The 24,431-nt window shown below is 39.5% G+C and overlaps 1 protein-coding gene across 1 annotated transcript in view; it reads right to left on the reverse strand.

Moving 5' to 3' along the window:
• Positions 1 to 24,431, reverse strand: part of DERA (deoxyribose-phosphate aldolase (putative)) — a 52,852-nt gene that overhangs the window by 13,676 nt on the left and 14,745 nt on the right. Inside the window, 2 exon segments of the mRNA XM_009333018.1 lie at positions 15,597 to 15,725; positions 23,724 to 23,858. Coding sequence (XP_009331293.1) covers positions 15,597 to 15,725; positions 23,724 to 23,858 — 264 coding nt within the window.

The following is a 24,431-nucleotide window of genomic DNA, read 5'->3' on the forward strand; positions in this document are numbered from 1 at the left end:
GGGATTTCCAGTATCAAAGGCATTTCCCAAGAGCACTTCGTGGCCAATGTCAAGCTTTTGACTTTGCCTGAAAAAAAAATATAAGGTGCCAGATCTCACTAGACTCATCCGTGATGTGTTTGTGTCCTCCTGGCTTTTACAAATCAGGTAGAATAGGTTACTTAGGGGCTTGCACAGAGGGATGAATATTCCATTTCCAGTAATCATGCGATTACTAGGAAAATGTTAGGCACTTTTAGTTTAATTTTTATGATACTTGAAAGCCTTCAGTACAATCAACTTACAAACACATAGATTCTATCACGGACTTTCTGGGCGCAGGTGTTGGGCATTCTCCTGATGCAACAAATATCCAAAGGGTAACACCCTGGAAGGCCCTACCTACGCATAAGGCAGCATAGTAAGATGGCAAGCTATGGTTGTTTTTAAAAGGTACCATTCTTACTCACACCTCCTGCCTCCCAGAAGCTCTTGCCCCTCAGAGTGTTTCCTTCTTCTTTCCCCACCTTGATAATTTGACGTTTGGCAAAACTGCAAAAGCCCACGTGTGCAGGCTGCAGTGTGGGTGAGAACTTCCAGGTACTGACAGATGTTTTCACCTCTGTCAGTAGGGTGGTTTTACAAGGTTTCTAGCTCTTCAGGTAGCCTGAATACCAAAAAGCCTGCCAGTCCCCTTCAATAAAAAAACCAACCAAAACCTGTGCAGCCACACACCAAGCAGGAGGCACCTCTCTGCTGGGGGTCAGGGAAAGACACACTTCTGGTTTTTTTAAGAAATCTTTTTCCCCCCCGCTGTATTATTAATGATGCTTACATGGCAAAACTAACAATTTTATTTCAAAGAGATGCTTTATGAAGGCGTGTTGCTGATAAATTCAGTCAAACTTTTCTGGCATAACAATCTACTGAGCACTACTTTAAAAAATGAAGGAAATCAAAAAGACCCTTAAGTGCCGTCAGAAATAGGCAGCAACTCATAAAAAGGTATTTAATATGCTGGGGCATTGTTTCTCCACCTCCATTTGTCAACAGCCTGTATGCTGATCTGGTCACGTACTGCAATCACGGTGAGCATGTCAAACCAAAAGTACCAACAATCTGATTAAACAACTGCCTGGCTTTTGGTTAAAAATAATTGAAACTGATATAGAAATTCACATTTTGTTAGTCCACTGGCAAAATGAAGATGATATTTCAATCTTCAAATCTACATTTTATATGTAGGTTTTATATTTTTAAAAACCTACACTAAATAGATATTATCATTTTGTACTTTGGCATTCCACTCTTTTTACTGAAATACTGTGAATGAAAGAAATTGAGTATCAAACTCTCTTTGTGTTAGATGTATATATATCCTCCTAGGTATTTAGTGGCAAGTTATTAAATGTCACTATTCATTGAGACAGTACATTTTATGTCTTTCTTACAGAAAAAAAAAAATCTATCTAAAGTTTGTAGCTTTGCATGGCAATATTTCAGAGCCTCACTTTGGTATCAATGGCTTCTTCATCCACACTTACATGCTCAGAAATAGAAGTGGAGAAGCAAAACATCACCTGTGTTTTACCAAGCTGTCACTTGCCAAACTGCAGCGGTAGTGATGGTGTCACCATCACACCAGGAAGCATGACTGCCTGGTCTGTACATTTCCTTCTGTAATCCAAAGCTTCTGACATAAATAGCAAAAAGTTGCAGTACTGTCTCTCCATTTGAGCCTGGTCCTAAGCATGCTCTGTTTAGGTCATACGGAGCACAACAGTAAGCAAAGCTACCCAAGGCTGCACCCCAAAGGAACAGATGTTTGATGTGAACAGACAGACCCTAACCCGATAAAAGTAAAGCCTTGCAAGACCCACGCTTTTAACTATGACTTCTAACAATATCTAAATTGGTATTAATATTTTGTGTAGTGAGTCCAATTATTCAGTGTCAGGAGTGGGATCATGAGACATACTACCATGTTTTGTCTTTTATACATAATCTGAAAGAAAACTATGAAAGTTTAAACACGATCTGTGGTTTGCTTTTTTTTTTTTTAATAGCAGTCCCTTTTAATTAAGTAAATCTTGATCATGCCATGAGACTAAAAATCAGGAAGTTTAAAAACCTGTCAACTTGGCTCTTCTCTCTCTCATCCCAATAGCGATGCATACATTTCAATAAAGCAGCTGTTTTTCACAGATACTGAATCACAGCTGAAATTACAAGGAATTACGTGTTCAGCATTTCTCTACATCAAATCACATACAAAGGTATTTAATAAGTATCTACATTGGAAAATACGGGTCTGAAGTGGAGTATAGCAGTGTTGCATATCCCTTATCTATCAACTAAGCACAGTATTCACTTTGCTAGACATCTTCTGTAGAGTGCTTTAAGGCCCCCAGACATTAGCCCAAAGCAAAAACGTATTGCCTCCATTTAATTGTCTATCTTTTCAAACTTACCGTGATCAAAATGACTGAGTTAAACAAAATGGTTACTACTAACAGGAGACCGTGGTTAACCAGCAAGCTAAGGTGGGTGTATGTGCGTAGAGTTCAGAAGAAAAAGATGTGCTGCATGCTGTTTGCTTCTCCAATGTGAATTTATAAAGGGGAGTGAAAGTGCAATATCAAGTGAATTAGCAAGAATTAAAAGGATTAAAATCCCAGGAACCAATGAAGTCAAAGAGAAATGGAAAATGGATTCAGCCCTAAAAAGATAAACTTATTTAACAACTTATTAAAACAGTTCATCATTGTAATTAAAATCCAAGTACCTAGAAAAAAAAAAGGCACAAGAAAGGTAATTATTTATAAGGAGACTTTAAAAAGCCATTTATTGTGAATTTGGGAGAGAATCAGCCTGAAAGAGTTGGTAGTAAAAAGAAATTGTTTGTTTATTCATAAAACTTATTTTGGTCTAGCATACCACTAAGAATCCCTAACATCTGCTCAATGGCAGCTGTAAGTAACATTAGGAACACTCAGCCAATTTATATCTTTCCTTTTTATTAAAAAATAAACAGGTCTTTTTAAATTATTCACTAGTAAATTAACATAAAAATCAGTGCTGTAGCAACTCATATTTTGTGGAAAGGCATCTGCAAGCTTTGTATGATCACGATGATCTAAACCTTTCTACATTTCACTGACTACTTTACTTTTTATGTGATGTCCCACCTAATTTAGCAAATGAAAACGTAGAAAACCTACAAGCTATACCAGAGTCACAGCCGTGAATAACACAGAACGCACCACTGATACCACAAATGCCATATTAGTTGCCTCCTTCCAACTTGAACGGATTCTGTTCCTACCTTCCCTTTGCCTTCTGCCATTTAAAAATTCCACTCAAATAATCTCAGATCCTCTCCTGCTTCTGTCTTTTATGAACCATTGTCATTAGACAATAACCTCAACTGGCAGAACCCTTCTCTGAATTATTTCTGAGTAACAAAATGCAGCGGTGTTACTAATTAATAATTATTTGTTCTGATCTGCAGCATTTTCATACATAGATTGCAACGTGCTCTGCACGTTCCTGTGTTTCACACCAAAATTGTGTTCTTAAGACAGTAAAGAAGGCACAGGAACTCTTCAAACCTAAAGGCTTCTCTTTACCCCTGACTAACACTTTTTTTTTTAACTTAATCTCTTGAACATTTCAGCAGAAAAATATATTACTTTCTTCCTAGGTTTCTCTCCTGCCTTCAGTTCTTACTTCCTAATACAAGCAAGTCCCTGCAAACGAACTCACCAAGAAGTTGTTCAAAAGCACGGAGTAGCTGTTTATTTTACTAGGATTTTTTTGTTTTACTTCTAAGCAACAAACCAGCATTTCTGCAGTACACTCTGGAGACAGTTAGTTTAAAGCTAAGTGAGCTGTAATTCTAACCCAGGCGCTGGAAATGGCTGTAAATGGCATTGTTACAACAGCACAGGGTCCATCCAGCTGAAGTTCCCGCAGCAGCCTGCCTCGAAGCTGCAACCGCGCTGCAACTGGCAACCAAGCAAAGTGCTGTGAAGCTGAATTTGCTTACATCCAGAGTAGCTGCAAACACAGTACCTGATTACATCATAAATGTAACCAGTTACCATATACATGCTGTTGATAGCTATCTCGTTATCAGAGCACCACCTGAAAATGCTACCCCTCCTCTCACCGGGGACTAGAAGTCATGAGAAACATGGCACCCCCTTCCATCACACCCCACCAAACTGCTTTCTCATCCTGGGGCTCGGGTTTGTTTCAAAGCTCCATTTATGCGTAAGGCTTTGTGTTTTCTTTGAGCTCTCTACACGTCCATTTTCCAGGACCAGTGGGAAGGAGGCTTTTGAAGATATATGATACATAATTTTGTATTGCATAATTTAAGTTTAATGTGCTGCACAGAATATATCAACATCGTCATCTGTTTCCTTTTTGGTCCATTAGAGATGAATTAACAAATCTTCTTGATAAACTACAAGACTTCACCTCTGTGATGTTTGGGATAGGCTGGTAAGTTGGAGTGTAACTGCAAAGGTGATGGAAGGAAGACTTTTTGCTTAAGAAAAAGTCCTGGCGTCATCAAGGAGGAATCTTTTCTACATCTTAGCTTTAGGAAGAACTCAACTTGAGAAGTCAGCTGCAGTTGTACACTGTAGGGAAAATCACTTTACAGCACAAATGCTAGAGGGGAAGAAACATCAAAGGTGTAAATGACAATCAGATGTCAGATCCCTGTTGACTTGCCATGAAGACTATGGACTTTGCTGTCATCTTTGTCTTTGAAAAAACTCTCTCAAAAGCAGGACTATTACAGACAGCTCTGGGAAAGCTATTGTCTCTGGTAACTATAAAGTAAGCATAGTCAGAAACTAGAAATTGTCTTATCTGAGAGATGCTGAAATTAAAAACTACCATTTCAGAAAAGGAATTAAAAAAATATAAATCAGGAACATTTCCCAGGGGATCAAATTCCACGGTATAGTATCAAAGAAGGGAATATCTTCCGTTCTTTTCCACATCTTCCCAACACGGTTTGCACTTTGGCAACACGAATCAAAGGAGCACAGAAAGCCTGGGAGACAGGCTCCAGGTAACCCAGCTACCTACCAAGGAAGTTCAAGTCCCTTGTGCAACTCACCAAAAATACTGCAAGCAACCACAGAGGCAAGCTGGAAAAAGCCATGGAGCTGTCTTTTCAAACATCACTGAAATGAGCACATTCCTGAAGAATATTGCTATAGCCTATGGTCATATTCTGATAGAAATATTTTCCTTTGAGAAAAGACTAGCAAAGTCTATTAAGAAGACCTTTTAAATTCCAGTTAAAAACTTACGTTTATACGGAAGGGAAAATGTTAAACAGAAGCATAAATGTTTGCATTTAAATAGGCAGTCCTGTTTAGCTCAGCAAGGAATGTGTTTGTAGCATCATGAACCCAACAGTTAGCTTGGGTATCCAGCCTGTTTCTCTGCACTTAATGAAGTAATACTCTGAAATACAGCATCAGCACCACTAGGATATTAGCTGTTAAAAGCTAGTGAATGTCTTTATATTGATCTCTGTGTGTTTTAAGATGCAGTTTATCTGTAAAGAAACTATCTATAACCTCCTTATGACTAACGTCTTGTTTCATATGACTAATTTCTGTCCCACTTTTATGTCTCAATATGTATTTCACTTATGTTTGTGTCCATCTCTTGTTACGCCTCTTTGTTTTCCACCGCATTCCTGTTCCTTATGATTAAATGGGCTTCTTCAAAGGAGCGTCCATAGTGTTTTAAAATAACCTATTGATGTTCAAGATCACATATTCCTAGTGTATTTTTCCATTCAACATCTTTCTCTTTAGAAGTCTAACTTCACATTTCTGATGTCACGAGCATATACCTTCAAATTAGATAGGCACAATCACTAGGCCTTGCCACCTTTAAAAGCAACAAAAAAATCCCAGGACCTACAACCCTAAAATCATGCTTAGTTTATTTCCACGTCTATATTAAGTTTCTGTAAGGGACTGGATTTTCTAACTAGTGTTCCTACTTGCAATCTCTTAAAAGATACTTTAATATTTCATAAGCCAATTTTGTATAATTGATAGATATGGTAAATTAAATATTTATTTCTATTTTTCACTGGTTTAGTAGAATTTAACACCTGCTGCTAACACAATAAAAAAAACAACCTGAAGTATCAGAGAAATAAATAGTACCCTGTACATCTATTGATTTTACATAATATTTCCATGTTTTAAAATTGCATTCTCTCAAACCATTACTTTCAATACCGGCACTTCACAGATGCAAAGTTTTTTGCTAGGAAGCCGTGTTATTTTGATGGCATGTTTGACTAGAACTATTCGCTGTGCAACGATTTCTGAGTCTGAGGTGATATGAAGCTTCAGAAGTTTCAACTCAAATTCTAACAAATTATTTAACATAGAAAAAAGGTTTCACTCGCGGGGAAAATTAATGCAACGGGTGCTTTCTCACCTCTCTGCATCAGTTGTTATAAATTGAAAGTATACCGTTTAGATATTAATTAACATGCTTTGCAAAGATCTTGAATATCAGCAAAAGAAAAATGCTATTCAGGCATTTAGGATAGTTTGTTAATAGAAGGTTGAGCCCTCCCAACAATGTGTTATACTGTCAGTACACGCCCGCCCACCGTAACCTATTTCACAACCAGTTTCAAAGGTTGAAGCATAAAGAATAGCCACTTTCTTACAGGTCAAGAAGCAGAAATCTGCAGATCAGGGTTCAAACCCTTCTCTGAGATCCAGTGACAAGTCCTGGGATTTCTGGGGAGTTACCACGCTCCTGCTCCTCTACGATTTCTTGTAGGGGCATACTGCTCATTCCATTTTGCTCAGTGCAGGGAGAACACATTTTTCCATTCAACATCTTTCTCTTTAGAAGTCTAATTTCACATTTCTGATGTCACGAGCATATACCTTCAAATTAGATAGGCACAATCTATGGCATTGTGCAGTATAGATACTATATACAGACCGGTACTACTACGAGGCAGTACCAGTCAAGCGTGCAGTGCACGATACCATCAGCCTAGAGCACCACGGCAAGCTGTGCCAGCTCCCACCTCCACTGTCGATCCCAGGGTTGGTTGTACTAGTAAATCAGAGTCAGCAGATCCCACCAGAAAATTTCCAGACTTTCTCTTGCTCCATTTCCCAACTTCAATCGTGACCCAGGATATTCCATCTTCATGCACAGGCAGGGAAAATTTCTGCCTTCTAATGAGAGGAACATATTTCTGCTTATATCTTAATTTACTAGACCTCACAGAGGTCCTATAAAATGTGCAATGTTAATTTTACATACAAAACAGAGAAGCTAACAGAGTTGTCAAAGGTGATGATAAGTTAGGAGTCATTCTGCTACCTCAAACAATCCTACCCATCTTCTGGCTTCCTGACTTAACTTGGTATTCTTCTAGTGAGAAGTGCTTGGAAATAGCACCGTTTCTATCAGTAAATGGGGATGGTGGAGGGAGAAGTCAAGCAGTGTTGTGGATAACACAAAATCAAACAAACAGGTATAGAGCTGACAAATGTCATTTGTTTTACACTAGTATTTCTTCTTTGACTTGAGCAGAGGGTGTATATTGCTATTTTCTGATTACAGCAGAATACCATTAATAGAATAGACCTTTCACAAAATTAGCAAACTGAGTTGCCAGGCATCCTGGTATGACAAATATGAACGGCCCCAGATAACTCTCTCCCCTCAGATACGGCTGTATAGGCTACCACACAGTTCAGTAAGAACATAAATAAATGCATAACAAAACATGGCATTGCATGCACGTCTGGGTTTCTAGCTTAACAAACTGCAAACAAATGAGGTTTTACTGCATACACTCTAACTCTGTTCTCCCTTCATAGACTCTTTGTATCTTTCTTTTCCCCAACATCTGTTTCTCTTACATATTACTCCTGTCCTCTACTTACCCATACAGGGTTCTGTTGCTCTTTTGACTCTGCTGAAAAGACTTTTCATTAGAGCCTGCCCTAGTGTTTCTCAACCACTTCCCATTCCTTCACTTCTGATTCCCTATACATACATTACTGAGTTCCAGACAGATTTTTAAGTCTCATCTTGCATTCCTTCAAGGTCTGCTTTACTCAAGCCCAACATTTTTTTTTGTGTTACTGCTCTTTGTATGGACTCTCATCAGTAATTCAAACCTGAGGCTATTGTGATTGCATTGTTAGAACTTTTCAACTCCAAGCTTATCTATCACGCCTACATTATTTCTAGTGATTAGCTGCAGTATCACTGTTAAGCTTGTAGGCAATTACACCATTTAAGGGAGCAGCCTTGTACTGCCTTACTGAATATGCAGCTATTTGCATTTTTATACCACTGTTTTTTTTATTTCTCCCCACTCTGTACCAGAATAAATGAAGTCAGTTGCTCCTGCAGAGACCTCTTTTAGACCGATTGTATTTAAAGACCATCCATCTTTTGATCTAACTGCTAATCCAAAAACTTTTTTAGCCCATAATATCATTCAAAATTTTGAGACAGACTGTGTCACTCTGACCTGCTCTGTATCTTCGTTTTCCACAGCACATTTTGTGCTCATTCTTGCACTCAACTTTCAGTGATGTTAACCAGAGCTCTGAACATGCAGAACAACCGCAGACTATGCAGAATGCAGCACATCTGCTGCAGCAGACAGGAAAGTTATCAACTACTAATATGATTCCATAGCGTTAATTACTGTCCTGATGAGCCTCTTACAGCAGCCAACTGCAACCACTTCTACATATTCAAGACAGTAACCAAGGCTATGTTCCTAAAATGACATACAACACTGCATCTGCATGATGCAAAGTGCTGAAGTAGTACAAACTCTGCAAGTTCAAATTTATCTAAAATTCTGAAGGAATGGGCAGATCATTGGACAAATGAGGTATTGTCTGCATGCATGCAGACAGAAGAGAGCTGACATAAACATCATTTTATGCGCTCTCAGTAAACTGACAGAAATTCAGAAATGTGCTCATGCCCACACTAGATCTAATCTGTACTGCCAGAAGATCACAGCCAAAGAAAATTGGGATTCTTCTCTACCATTTGACAACACAAGTGGGAGAACTCTCTCTCTGCACCGCGCTTTGTTCTCTGAAGACAAGCAGTCAGATGCAAGAATACGCTGCGTTTCAACATCTACCTTCCTCTGCCAGTGAGTGCAGCTCAGCCAAGCTGGAACAGCAAGCAATCCCCGTCACACCGTGGACTCACTGACTCCTGCTTGGTTGGAGGGAGAGAGGAAACGGCCACCAGACTGTGACTGAGAAAGCCTTAGTCACCAGTCAGGCAGTAAGTCCTCTTCCTCTACATTCAGAAGAGTAAGGACCTACTAGTTTGTCCCCAGCCCTAAAATGGACCTCCAGACCAGAGCTTAATATCATCTGTCACCCTGGAAAGCACTCGGAGACAGTTCACATCTGTAGAAAGGAGCTACCAATTTTGACCCGGTCTGCTTTTAGAAGATGACAGCCACACATTGCCTCTGATTTCTGAGGGACCTTTTACAGGGTAAAATGTACCCTTTACAGATAAACTGTGAACTCAGTACAGTTGGTTTTATTTCAGATGCGTAAAACGAGACACAAATTGAAATCTTGTTTTATATGTTACCGAGCCTCCTCCCTTGGTTTGCCTTTCATCTGGAAATGGTCTGGGCTCTAATAACTGACTGACTTCGTATCAAATTACAGCTGAAGTTATAGACACATAATTAAATCAAACTTTTCTTTAAACATAATACAACTCACATGCTACTGAGGGGACCCTCAACTTTTGGTTTGAGCATGGGATTTAAAGCCAGGAACTCACAACTGATCTCAGCCTGACTTTTGACTTGTCTGTTATTACCTTCATCTCGTACTTCAGAGGGCAATTGTAAGATTTATTCTGCTAATGTCAGTATGAGCTTTGAAGATGTAAAGTGCCAAGTATTGTTACTTATTCAATAGCCTTGTTTCCCATGTTAGTCACATTTGCGCAAAGCATGCCTAGCTTTTCAGTCAAATTTTGCTAGTTTGGTTTCCTTTTTTCTCTTTCATTTTTCATGAAACATTTGCTTGGTAGAAGTTTTGGATTGTGGCGGTCCACATCCAGCAGTAGGAAAGTCATCCCTTGCACCTAGACAGCTGCTAGCATGTTTACAGCCATACCACCTAACCCTGGTCAAAACAAATCTTTGCAAGACAGTGCTCAGAACAACAGTAGCTATTGGTACCTTAGAATTTGTCTTCCCATTATTCATACTAAAAGTGGATCTGCACCAATATTAATGACTGGGGTAAAAGCTTTGTGTAGCCAGGCGTTATCCTGTGATGTTCCAAACCACATTTCTTGGACTCTCTCTTCTTATGATCATTAAACTGTTATATCTTTTCTTAATTCAGGACAAGGCTTTTGTGCAGTGAGATGTTCTGGTCTCCAGGATTTTTGAGGAAACCTCTTCATGCAGTACTCCCATGTCCTGAGGTTCTTCTGTGGGAACCTTGTGGCACTGCTCTCTGCTTTTAGAGACAAGGACTGGATACTACAGCCATCGGCCAGTCTCTCTCTGGATCCAGCACCAGGCCAGCCTATTTGTGCCTTTAAGTTTTGGTAAGGTTTGCTGTGAAAAATGGTGAGTGTGTATTAACTAGAACCACTCCTGTAAATCAGGATGAAGGATTGATAGTGGGCTCTCCTGAGAGCTGCAAGACACAGCTTTTCTTCACCATTTGGCTGTATTATTTCTGTTCACTTTGGAATGAACAGTATCAAAGCATCTAAAAAAAATTCCGCTCACACATTTAATGTGTTTTAATTTTCTTCTTCTAGACTATCAGCATCAGACACCTTATTGCCTCAGCCATCTTCTGCTAATTTTGCAGGTTTTTTTGTGCTAGAGACTTTAGAAGTTAGTTTGTTTTAGCACTAACTCATTCCCTTTCTAAATTCAATTTTTACATTAGTCAGTATCTCAACTTACAATTTATTTGACTAACTGCTTAATGACTTATGAAAAATTTGTTTTAAACCCGTATGTTTAGTAGAGCTGCAGAAGAACATACATCACTCCGTGATCTTTCCACAGGTACTTGTTTAGATATATATAATGAAAAAAAGTATCTTTCACACGTCACTGCTGTGTTTCCTTTAGCTTCCCAAAGAGTGACATAAAAGGAGCTGTACAATCAAGACCAGCTTTCACAGTCAAAATGACACAGATGAAGTTTTCACTTTTAAAGTACAGTACATTTACTTAATCACTTCCTCCACCTCTCCCCCAGTCTTCATATCTTAATTAATATGAATTGTTACACAGAACAATAAAGATTTTGTAATTGGGTAATATGGTTAAAATTTGATTTTCCAAAATAAAAACCTCATATATGACTGAAATATGCAGTTCAGTCATTCACGCCTTTACTGAAGAGTTCTCTTCCTTGTCTTGGCAGTTTCTGATGTTTGTGTCAAAAAATAAAAGTTAAAAAATGGCCTACCTCTCATAAGAGAACTGTGTACAAGAATCTGGTTTTTTTTTTTAAAAGACATCATGACGAAGAAACATAGAACAGTTCCCACTGGTATGGGGAGTCCGGCACTCCCATTTGTGTTCCTTAGGACTGTTTATTCCAAGAGGCTACAAAGACACAGATTTGAGTGTCTCCTGTAGAAATGGATGTGAGTCAGAAGTATACACCAGACAGTGAAAACCACTAATTAGTTTGCTCTACTCATTGTCTGGAAGCTGTTTGGTAGAGTCAAAGATGAAGTCAGTTTCCCTTGAGAAGCTCATGTATTCAAACCACCACCAAGACTTCAAGAAGCTCAAGAAATGGCAGTGGACGTTATAAACCAATGACCAAAAATTCCTTGATTCAATGCTGAGATTTTCTCCCGGTCAGCTTTCTGAAAACAATGTGCTCCTTCAGTAGTGACACAGAGCCACGGACGTGCAATCCTACCTGCCATTATGTCCTCCTTAGCACTGCAAGGATTATTCTTGCTAGGTGAGTCACTGTCCTTAGAGGGCTGTCAGCCTCTTTCACTCAGAAATAGGTTCTTAAATATTCCAGAAGAATTTTTAGTGTGTCAGTCAAATCTGTAAAGGTGTGGTTAGAATAATTTAAGAGAACTGGGTGCCTGCTCCCATTCTGATGTCTTTCTCCTTATGTACTGTGATAGAGAAGAAAGAAAAAGTAGTCATGGTACTTTGGAGGTACTATGAAAAAGTAGTCATGGTACTTTGGAGGTACTGTTTCAGACACGGGAGGAGCCAAGAGCCAATGCTTCAAATAAAGGCAAATTATTAATCACACCTCACTGTGAAGCCACTTTTTCCCAAGTTCTTGCAGACGCAAGCATTAACATCTTGTACACGGGCATGTTGTACAAAGCACCGTTTCTACAACTGGCGTCGGCCTCCAGTGCACTGCTGGGATCCGCACGTCTCACTGGGCTCAGCCTCGCTCACTGGTGTGTAGCAAACGGCTTCCGCTGAGTCCTGCAAGGGCTGTGATTCAGAGTACAGATGTTTGCCTACAGAAATAGCCTATGCAAACTGCTTTGAATATAAAACCGTATGGGCACACCACCCCAGCCTAAGCACGGCCCTTAGCATTCTTTTAAAATCCCAGCCAATGCAGAGGTGTCCATTTTCTGATCTTTTACCATCCCTTCTCAAGTCTGTGCAGCTGGCCTCACGTCCAGCGGCTGAACCCCCACCTCCTAGCTGATTCAGACTAAATGTAACATGCTATGGTTCCCAGCATACACCAATAATTCCTCAAGCCAGCACAAGGAGACTGTATAGTCATTTTGGAAAGTTATTTGAGAGAGGAGACAACTGGGTTGTATTCCCTGCTCAGTTAATTGCTCTGTGCAAAGCAGGGCAACTTTATCAGGAGGGACTGAGATCCTTAATAGCAAATACACTGTAAAATCAACCCTTGTGTGGGAGAACCACCTCAGTCAGAGAGACGAAGTCCCAGACATCCCAGGCAAGCTTTTTAACCATGGAGCTAGCGATAAATCAGCATGGTGTTACTCTCTCAGCCTTCTGAGTCTCACAAATGAGACACATGGGAAATACATATATTTTATATATATGTTACAACACACCTAGTGGCTCTGTGCTTCAGAATCTAGGTGAATGTGTGCATGCTCAGCAATGGCAATGTAAACATCTGTAAGGCTAGGATTTTGTGGTTCCTACATGATAGGCTTACATCATGCACTGTGAAATGCAAACAGTCTAAGGACTGCAGCCATGTCCTCAGTTGCACTGACACAGTTGCATGCAAGGCAAGGCTGTAAACCAGATTGTTGAGGAGGTGACCATTTGAAAAAAAAAACCAACATTGCCAACAAATAATAAAAAAAACCCACAACAAACTAGTTACCCATTTCCGGAGTAATTTTCAACCGTGTTACTTTGAAAGCTCAGTTTACAACGCAGCATGACAAGCACTTCTAACGGCACAGCTGAAGGAGCAGCAAATTCTGGTGTCAAGGACAGGAGCAATTGGCCAGCAGCAGCAAAAACTTCTAAAGCCAGTTCTGCAGTTGAATCCACTACACTGTGTAACTCGTGTCCCCACATAAAACTAATCACTGGAGTCAAGTTTATCAGAGCTGTTGCTTTTTTATCTTCAGACAAAAGTTGCCAGGGCCTGCCATATCCACAAGATCACCTCTTCAGTTTTGTTTGTTTTTTTTTTTCTTTCTTTTAAATCATGGCATCAATTGAAAAAATAAATGGATACTAAAGCCAGAATTTAAACATACCGTGCCAAATTACTTTCTCCCCAACATGCTACAAATATGCAGATCAAACAAAAGTCAACTGGAATTCAAGGTTCTAAGCAGTTCTGACAAGTCAGTCTGAAAACCTGGCCTTCAATACATGTACATCGGGCACCAATTAATTCTTATTTTTACACCTACCCACAAAGAAAAAGCAAGAGATTGAAGTAAGAAAATTACTGCACATATTTAGACAGATAAGTATCTTGTAAAATGAATAACTATTCAAGGAAAATCATTAACAATAGAGCCATCTGCTGTATTTCAAAAAAACTACACCAGCAAAAAATCTGAAAATGTTAAAATGCTTTTACAGTTTTTCACTACTCCATGGTACAAAAAGTGATCATAATGATTAGTACATCAGTTTAAAGGACAGGAAATGTGTATTTCTTACACCTCTTCTAATTAAAAACAATATGTACTAGCATAATACTTATCCTCTGTATCTAATGAAACTAACTGACATTGTAGCTGAGCATGTAAAAAGGTTGAAATGCTTCCCATTCCATTTGAAGTAGATAAGCATGGTGGTATATAAGGAGACAATGAGGTCAGCAGCAAGTTGAATATTTATTTAAATACTGACAAGACACTTGGATGATTCTTTCTTGCTCTGAAATAAGAAGAAATTCCAGGTCTGAAGAGCTTACAGTAGGAAAAAAAAAATCAACAGAAAAATGAGAGAAAGTTTAGAAGACAGACTAACCCAAGTGGTTCTTAGTATATCTTTATGCTTCTCTCTATCAATATACTTGAAGCCCTCTTTCAAGCACGGTGGAAGAAGCAAGTGTCTAGAACAGAGTTCAAAGAATATAGCTTTATCAGCCAATTCCCAGTTTTGCATCTTAAAGATGGCATCAAAACACAGTCCTAAAATCCTGGTTAAACTAGGGAAAATTATACCAGAACAGGCCCAAAGCTGCAGAGAGAATATACTGCTGTAAATCTGGGCTCAAATGGGTGCTTCGCTACATTCAGTCTGCAATGGCTGTAGCTATGCAAAAAAGTAACACCTACAAACTATACGCAGCCCCTAAAAATTCTTTACTGCTCATGGGAATGTGTTTCTTAGCTGAAAGGTTCAGGATAAAAGACAGACAGACTCCTAAACATCAGGTCAGATGTAATCGAGTTTTCAAAGACAGGGAAGACCAAACACCTTTTGAAGCGGCAATTAATTGCCGGTAGTGAGTGCTACTGCTTTTGAGTATGCCAGTTAAAACCAGTTATAACCGAGTCCATCCCAGCACCTGCTGGAGCACGTGGTATTCTTCCCCTCATTGCATGTCCAGTACAGTTGCTTTCCCAAATCGCACTCGTACAGAGGTGGTTAGAAGAAGTGATCGCAAAGCAGAAACGAGGGCTGTCAGCACGAATCTTCACAGGGAAGTTCCCCCTGCATTTAAAATAAGCTTACGAGCCATCTACCTACACCACATCTGTAGCTCACCACAATTGCCTGGATAATATGCATATCTGCCCCAAATGTATATATCCTTATTAAATATACCAAGGATCAGGCATTTGACAACAAATATTTGTTCCTACAAGTTTTGTCATTTAGCAGTTTTAAGCGTTATTTAACATTTCATGCAGTTTTTTAGGTTATACAAAACAAGCGACACTTCATTACTACATCTGCAACTTCAGTAATTGCTGCATAACAGTTTTTGCGTACTATCGGCAAAATAACTTTTGCAACTAGAATTTTTTAAGCTTCATAAATAATATAGCAAAGACATTCTTAGCTTAAAAAGAAAAACACATATATTTACCTGCCATCATAGCTATCATACTGGCTTTGTAGACATTAGCAAGGGACCCCAGTTCACCTGTTGCCAAGATTGTTTTCATATGAGCTTCTCCACAGGCCTCACGACACTGACGGATCTCCTCATAGAGACCTGTGGATAAAAGCATGTGAAAATGATCAAAGTTGCCTGAGAGACATTTTCAAGTATGGCTGTAATTTCCACTACTGGATTAACTTCCAATCTTATAATTAGTCGTAGCACTCAAGAACTTAAGTTTTGTAAGTTCAATAAATTACATGACTGGAGGTAATTAACAATGCCACACAGTTTCAGACTTAACTTAATAGCTATCAGTGTCAGTTCTCCCAAAACTAAGAATGTGCACAGTATGCCAAACACTCATGAATACATCAGGAGTAAAAACTGCTATGATAGTCAAGATTGATTTTAAAACAGCTTTTTCAGCAATAAATATGGTAGTACATTTAATCAGTACTCAGGGACAGTTATGTTTTCCTGTCCATATCACATCATCACCCTCTCTGTCCCCTTCAGCCACATTTGCCAAACGGCTTAGCCTAAAAGACACCAAAGGTGTGACCAGGTTGTCTAATTAAAAATATTAGTGCCACCTGAGATGCCATGACATATCCCCTTTGGCTTCCAGCTGCCACTCCTGGAGGCTCCACATCTCCCTTCGGTCTCCTACTGTTTTCCCTAGTACCATGGAACCATCTCGGGAAGCCTGATTATAAAGCTAGATGCCTGGGTTTAGGCATCTGAATTCCACTTTAAGCTTCTTGAAACTAAGAATTTCCTGAAAAAATCAATGTGGTCTGCTAATATCCCTGGTGAGGAGAAACGGAGGCCTGGGATCACACCCCAAGGACCAGCAAATCCGCATGGATCTGTGTTTATGAACCACCTCAAGCAGTTGCATTGCCCACAAGGTTACCGAGAACTTGGACCATCCTGTGCCATGACCTCAGACAGCCCCAGCAAGGGTGAAGGAGGCAACGCAGCAGGAGGGCCAGCAGGACATCATCTGCCTAGCATGCTGTGGAGCTACAGCTCCAAGGGCAGAGCTGGACCCTCGCTTCTGATGCCCACGCTTGCTGAGGCAGCCGGCTGGAGATCAGGAAGGAGGTTTGTCACGAGCCACTGTTATACAGACAAGCACTGCCACTCGCACTGACGCAGCCAGCAGGACTGACTTATATCAAGGCTTTTAGATCAGAGATAAAGCAGACCACTGTATCTTCACACCACTTGAAAAAACAAAAAGCAAACCCTGCCCTGGAGTTGCCCCTCCCTCCCCACAGAGAGCACCACCACCTCTGGAGGGCCTCTGGCTATCAAGTCTGTCTTCTGACCTTCAGCTCTCCTTAGCTCTCATCTCCAAGCAGTCAGCACGCCCCTGAAACAAACCAGCATGCATCCCACCTGCTCACCGCTTCTCGGTGAACTGCCACTCAACCAGCCGGCCACCGGCTGCAGCCAGGGAGAAGCAGGGACAGGGAGGACAGGCCAGCATTCGGCTGCTCACAGACACTGTCCAGAGCAGACCACCCTCTCACAAACTACTGCTTTCGGATCTACAAAGTGTCATGGCCAGAGGCATGCTTAACTTTCTAACAGTTTTATATTTTCACAGACTCAGTAAGGACTGCAATAAATTTGGACATAACCAACTGCATTTTTTAAAAAAAGGCTAGAACTTGCAGATCCAGTCAGGTAATGCAACACAGGGAGCACAGGGAAACCCTCCCACCCTTTTTTTGGTAAAATTCAGCAGTGCTCCCACAAAATTTTAAACATAGGGAACTTAAAATAGCTAGAAATTATCAAAACATAGCTGTTAGAAGCTGGCCACTTGGGGATGATTAAGACTCATCCAGTGTTAATGGTTGGGAGAAAAGCAGCACTTACAGTGTACAGTCACCATTTCTGGGATTTGAATTAAAAAAAAAAAAAAAAAGATAAAATAATCAAAGAGGATCCTCTGCAAGAGAGTCCTTTTCACGAATTGTATTCAATCTTCAAACATATAATTGAAAAGTTTGTTTATGGAAGGCTAAAATACAGCTTTTAACAAATCTTTCTTGCTAAAAAAGTCCAGGATATGGCTATGGAGACTAAATTTTTTCAGCAATACTAGCTTTCTTTTCTCCTCAGTCCTCAAGCAAGACCTGGAAACATACAGTAGGGTTTGCCAGCTGCCATACGGCTGGACCTCCCCTCCACCCATGATGCTGCCGCATCCTACTGATGCCATCAGCACACCAGGTAGACGGGGCTAGGATCGCTGGGGTGGTGCTCTGAGACGTACTACACACATTAGTAGACAACTGGCTAATGCACTCAGCAAGTCACTTTATAGACACCAGGCTTCACCTTATTTCTTACTGTGTACCAAAGGTGTGAATTAATCAGTACTAGCATGCAGCCTAACATGTTTTATTGATCAATTGATGATACTCCAGAAACCTACATCAAATCAAGACTCAAAAAGGAAATACAAAGAACCTGTGCTATTTCTTGTGCATTTGGTAACAGTGCTCATGTTAGATCCAAATGCAGTCTCTTTTTGTGGAGTGACTCTTTCCTATAGCTTTTGGAAAGCCAGAGAAAGCAGCTTTCATGTTCTTCTAGTTTCAATAACAAGAAGAAAAGACTTGAGTTTTCTCTACCTTTAAGATACACCACCAAAAATGTCAAAATAAAATCAACAAAATGTACATTTAGGTTGGATTCCATGAAAAGAAATTATATCCTCATAGCTATTGTTTGCTGGAGTTAGTACTGCAGCTACAGCGTCTTCCCTATTGTTGGAAGGTACTTTTAGATACAATTAGTACCAAGATCATTTGAACAGTCTCACTATCTGACAGCACGCATCAACCCACAGACAGGAACAACCGAGGATCTTCAATCATCCGTGTCTATCAGGTTAGCTGAGGTGGTGGAAAAGTGGGCATACTTTAATGGGGCAGGTGTGTAGATAATAAATACGGTCCTTTATTCAGAGACCAATTATTGCAGACAATAGCTGGCATTCATAGGACATTCTCAGCCCGACAGTAGAAGCACAAATAGAAATGCAACTACCTCTGGGACAGAGAAAACTAACCAGAGCACCCCAGTCCCAGTACAAGCAGGGACTGCTTTGATACAGAACAAGCGCAAAAACTCCTTTCAAAAATAAAAAAGAGGTTTCAGTACTCAGTCAGGTTTAAATCAAGACACAAGTAACTTGATTATCCTGAAACTTCCTGGAAAATGTCTAAAGTATGGGTGGAGTTAATCACACTTGAAAATGCACTCAGTGTTTAAAGGGGTCCAGGGCTGCTTCTGGGACAGTCTGCGCTACCAAAAAGTCCATCACTAAACTACTTGGTTCTGTCAAGCCGATCAGTAGCAGAAGCAGAGCTGGACACTGTGGTTCTGGGAATATCTGCAACCTATGCAGAACACCAGTAACTGACACAGCAGACAGAGCTTCTCTGGTTAGCAGTAGTGGCAGAAAGCTTTCGGGAAAAACCTCTATCACAGAAAACCCCGCAGGCATATTTTCATATTTCATAGGACCACCATGAAGAGGTTGCAAGAGATTCTCCTTCTGACTGCTAAAAACAGGGAAAAGACAATCAAGAGTTCTCAAAGCAAATGGCCAATACTGTGTAGCATCTTGAACACAGCACCAACACACCAACACTATCCATTCTAAAAGAAGTCTAAGCCTTAAGCCAGGAAAAACAAGCAAACAAACAAACAAAAAAAACAAAACCCAAAGCAAGCCAACTTATCTAGAATATATTTGGAGCCAGATGCTCGCTGATGTAGTCTGTAGTGGCTCTACTGAGCTGTTAAAATGGATGTCACATAAGAACTCTTCTACTTTGCACCCATTTAAGATACCTTGCTGCTTTCATGAACGTTAGACCTGCTTTTATTGGATGCATTTATTGAAGTAAGAAAAATTCCGATTTTATAGGAACGAAAACAATGCTTTCATAGCTGTGGTTTTAATTCCACTGTTATGAAAGGTAAGTATTGGAAGGTGGCTTTTTTGTAGTTTTCCTAAAAGTCTAGCTATTCAGTACAAACATCACATTGATTTTTTGCAGCTATTAAATGCACCACAGAAAACGTGCCTCCCCCTAACACATCTCTTAGGCAAACCTCCCTGACAATTACTGCTGGCTATAATCTGCCCTAGATTGTCTAGATGGCCTTTTGCTTTGGTCTAATACATTTGTCCTAAAAATCACATAATAAAGGGGATAAACCATATCTCGTACACAGGAAATGAAAATATTAAGGAGAAAAAAAACACAGCTTAAGTTTTCATGAAACAACTTTTCTCCAAAAATGCAGTGATAAAAACCACTTTTTTTTATTTTTTAATTCAGCTTATTTGCTGTTTTTATCTAGTCAGTCACATTGACTGATGTTAAGGGTAGAAACTGAGACGAGGAGGGAAGATGTTTCAATTTCTGTTAAGACCAAAAGATCAAGGTGATCATGATGGGAAACTGGAAAATGAGCTGGAATCCCTTCTGTCTTGCACATCAATGGCAGGTTTGTTAACAAAATGACAAGCACAAGGCTATCGGCACAACACGACTCTTTCAGTTCTGCTCTCAGCCACATATGTGCAACTCCAGGCTCCAGTTATTCACACGAAACTGAAAACAGAGTTTGGCTTCAGGAGTCTGAGCTGCTGCTGACAATATAAGAAAGAAATTGTGCAATTAGACTTTGAGGTCCCAAGTCAGCTTGCACATCTAGAAAACAGTAAATCCAACTATAATATTTCTGAACAACATGTGGAGTCTTTTCCAAGTCTTTGGAATGCGGAGTGTATTTTCCCTGCCCTGTTTATAAGGTATGTAGCATAAAAGGGGGCCCCAATCGCTGAACAAAGCCTCTAAACTCACAGTTGAATAATTATTAAGAAGAATTGAAAGGCAGCTTTCGTAACGAGGTTATACCTAATGTATTTCATGGACGCAGCTGTGTTAAAACTTCTTAGAGTATACTTCTTTTTTCCTCTTTTCTTGTAGGAAACTTCAACTGACACAGAGCAAAGGATAGGTTATCAAGACCTCTGAAGCTGCTGACACTGTGGTATGTCCAGGTGTTTGCTAAAAGCTGTGGAACTAGAAGTAACATTACAGTACCCCAGGTACCATACAGCTTCAGAAGGTACAGCAACTCCAACACACTCATTGATAAATGACAATTTGTTGGTCAACTTCATCACTCTTTACAAACAGGCTCCACGTTCTGGGCTTAAAGACACGAAATTGTGATTTTTTAAGCTTAATACATACTTTGTCGAGTGATACAAGACAATGGTTGAGTAAACTGTAGTAAAGTAATATTGTTCTAAAAGCTAAGACATTGTAAAAAGGTATACAAGTTCATAAACTTAAATAATTTAATGTTATTTTCCAAGCTAAATTAACTGTCCAATAAAGCTGCTTTCATGTTCAGCACTATTAGAAAGCTCTTAACAATTACTTCGTAAAGATGTAGCAAATACATTAAGTGTCATAAAGAGTTCCAACAATATTTAAGAACTGCTTTAAAATAACATGACATAATTGGACATACACTAAAATATTTAATAACCAAACAAGCCTTTGAAACAAATCACAAAGCAACACTATTCTATAATGGTGACCCCAATTATTGCACAGGCTAGAAGAAAAGCTAAAAATATGTGAACAGTAAGATAAAGCACTCTACCACATACGTATTTTTGTCAATAACTCCTGAAGTTGTGAAGACAGGCAGCATGAGAAAATAACGATAAAAATATACTAGTGTTATAAGCATAAGCAGAGGTTCTGTCATAATTGCAAGGCAGCTCTAGTTGATGAAGTACCTTGAACACAGACATAGTTACCGCACTAGACTTTTTCAATTTTATGTAGGAATCCAGCCTACAAAAGACTTGTTCATCCCTTCTAGCTTCCTTAAACGTACTTTATACATTGTTGTGTATCATATCTAATCATCAGAGGTGGAAAGCTGCATGTTCACACAGGTAACATATCTCTATTGAAAGCTAAACATGAAGTCAGAACACTAGATTTTCACCAAAATATTCAGACCACTTACTGAAGTAATTTTTTTGGATGGGCAAGTTAAATATTAGAATTTTTCACCCTGTAGCTTCATTATCTGGATGGCAAGTAAATTCTGTTCCTGAGATAGCTTTTTTCAAGACCATGTAAACATGTGCCATATACAGATTCACATTCATAAACAAACTTTCAGGAAACATTTGGAAATAATTTCAATTCTGCGCTCAGTAAAAGAAATGTAAACTAACCACTGCCGAAAAAAGGATGGCTTTAAACCTTGTCATGACTTCAGCTGTGGATAAAAGAATATGCATACCAAATCAAAAGTCATCCCTAATTTACTTATTTAGCAAACTGACAGCTTTATACTACATCCATCATTGCTATGTCTATGTACTCCTCCGCTGTAATTTATGACCACAGAAGACATTTGTTTCCCATATAGAAAAACCTAGCAATGTATGTCTGGTTCATTTCAATCACTGATACAAACTTTCGCTCTGAATCTAGCCCTGTATTTCTCCTCTGAGTTCTCCTTCACGTAATCCTGGGCAATATAACCTCGAGCCTGCATTTGCAACTGCCTGCATGCACTAACTTTTTGATCTCTGCTCTATACAACTTGCACTTAACAGTGGTTTGTACCACAAAGTCTGAAGCATGGTAACCACAATTATGTCAGAAATTGCTGCAAGACAGACTTTTTCAGACACAATGGCAAGTTGCTGCTCAAGTCCAGTTTAGTGGTCTTTTTTTAGTCTTGGTGACATATCACTGACTGTCACAAATGACAGATCATTTCGTATCCAAGACCTATACGTGTTCCCAGCAGAGCACAGCTCCTGGAGGGGGTACCTGCTTTGTAGACCATAGCGTAGAACCTAACCAAGATACAGCATAGGAAGGTGTGTGTATAGTCTTGCTGCCAGCTCATACAGAATTTGACCATCGTTCTGTCTTGTTTAAAACTGCTCAGTCACACAGTCTCCATATTCTAGCAATTTCTGGGGCCATAACTCAACTTAAAATAGCTAGTCTGAAAGAAACAGATGTCTGCGACAATGCCCATCCTCAAGAAGTCAAACATTTGTAAAGCTGCATATATTTAAGAGCAAAAGAATGGAGATGGTAAATACTACAAAAGAGGCCAAGATGTTAGAGCAAGTGGAAACCAGGATATCAGTCCTGAAGACACACATGCAGAAACCTGGGTTTTGGTTCGATTCTAACTGCTAATTGAAGGAAGACCAAAATCAGAAAATATGATCTGTTACCACGATGATTGCATTTCCTTAACCAAACTCAGGTACCAGGGGTCCTTTATAAACTCTTCCAAGCAAACAGGCTATTACGGCAATGCGTTATACAACTAAATGGAAAATTCATTGCAAGACAATGATGTGTTTACCTTCACATGGAGATTAGTTATAGGAGCATTGTCAGCACTTAAGGCAAACCATTCACAGTACATTAAGGAGGCAATTAGAGCAAAAACCATCTTCAGCATTATTGTTCTTACTAATTAGTAGTAGTCTACAGGCACAAGAACATCAATAATAATATGAACAGTCAATTTGTACCCTCAACTTCCAGGGAAAAGAAAACAACTAAAATACATATTTTTGTCAAGAATTGAAACGTGTATTTAACAAGGTATCATCTACATTAGCAGCCCCTTGGGGGTTTTAACAGAACTGTTCAAATAATTAGACCATAGGCATTCACTTCCATTCCACTTGCTATTTTTTTAATCCTGTACACAAAATCCTCTAAAGGCACAGAAGGAATAGACCTGAATTTTCAAAAACGCAAAGTCATTCTGAATACCTAACCTGACAGAACTTGTAACAGCATTCTTTTAAAAAAATCCAACCATTAGTCATAAATTAGCAAAACAGTTGTTATGTAGTTCAGTGCCCCAGGTTATCAGTCACTCTTAGGGGAGGGACCAAATTCTTCAAGGACTGATGCGGAGAGTGGGGAAGAGACAAAGACAGAGCTTGCACGGGCGCATACACAGGCTTAGGTTCCTTGCCGAAGGGTGGGTACTTACCTTCCCACTGGCCAGTCAGCACCAGACTCCTGCTAATGACAATGTCAATCTCTCTGGCACCATATTCCACAGCTAGCTTTATTTCAGCCAGTTTGGTTTCTAGAGGAGTTTGTCCAGATGGAAACCCAGCAGCCACTAGCAAGAAAGAGGATGCAGTAGAAGGAAGAAAACGTTTTATAAATTGACCATAAAGTTGCAAATACCTCTAATACACCAAAGAGTTTGAAAGTTATTCCTTTTTTTATCCCTACCACAATTCAAAAAAATCTAAAGGCACCTCATCCTACTCTCTCTTCATCCACAAGAAGCATTTGCTCTTCCCTCAAGAACCAACGCCCAACAAGATACTAAGTGCATCTTGCAAAAAGGACTCTTTCACATGCCTTAAATTTTTCCAAAGCAGCCTACATAAGAAAGCACAATATCTATTGCCTCCAGCAGAACTGAGCAAACAAGGAGTGAACTCATATATGAATACACACATTTTTCATTCCCCCCAATTCTTTTAAGTAGTATTTCAAGTTAAATCCCAGTAATATGTTTAACAACTAAATCACAATACAGCAAAAATTGTTTTCAATGAGGTCTACTTAAGATTACCTTTATGATGTTTTAAGCACAAAACCCAAAGGTAACTTTGGAAATGGAAGAAATAATGACAAAGAGGATCTCTGACAAAGATCCTCTTTCTCTCTGACATATAAATGC

This window comes from Pygoscelis adeliae, unplaced genomic scaffold, assembly GCF_000699105.1.
Source record: "Pygoscelis adeliae isolate BGI_AS28 unplaced genomic scaffold, ASM69910v1 Scaffold38, whole genome shotgun sequence".
Taxonomy (NCBI): domain Eukaryota; kingdom Metazoa; phylum Chordata; class Aves; order Sphenisciformes; family Spheniscidae; genus Pygoscelis; species Pygoscelis adeliae.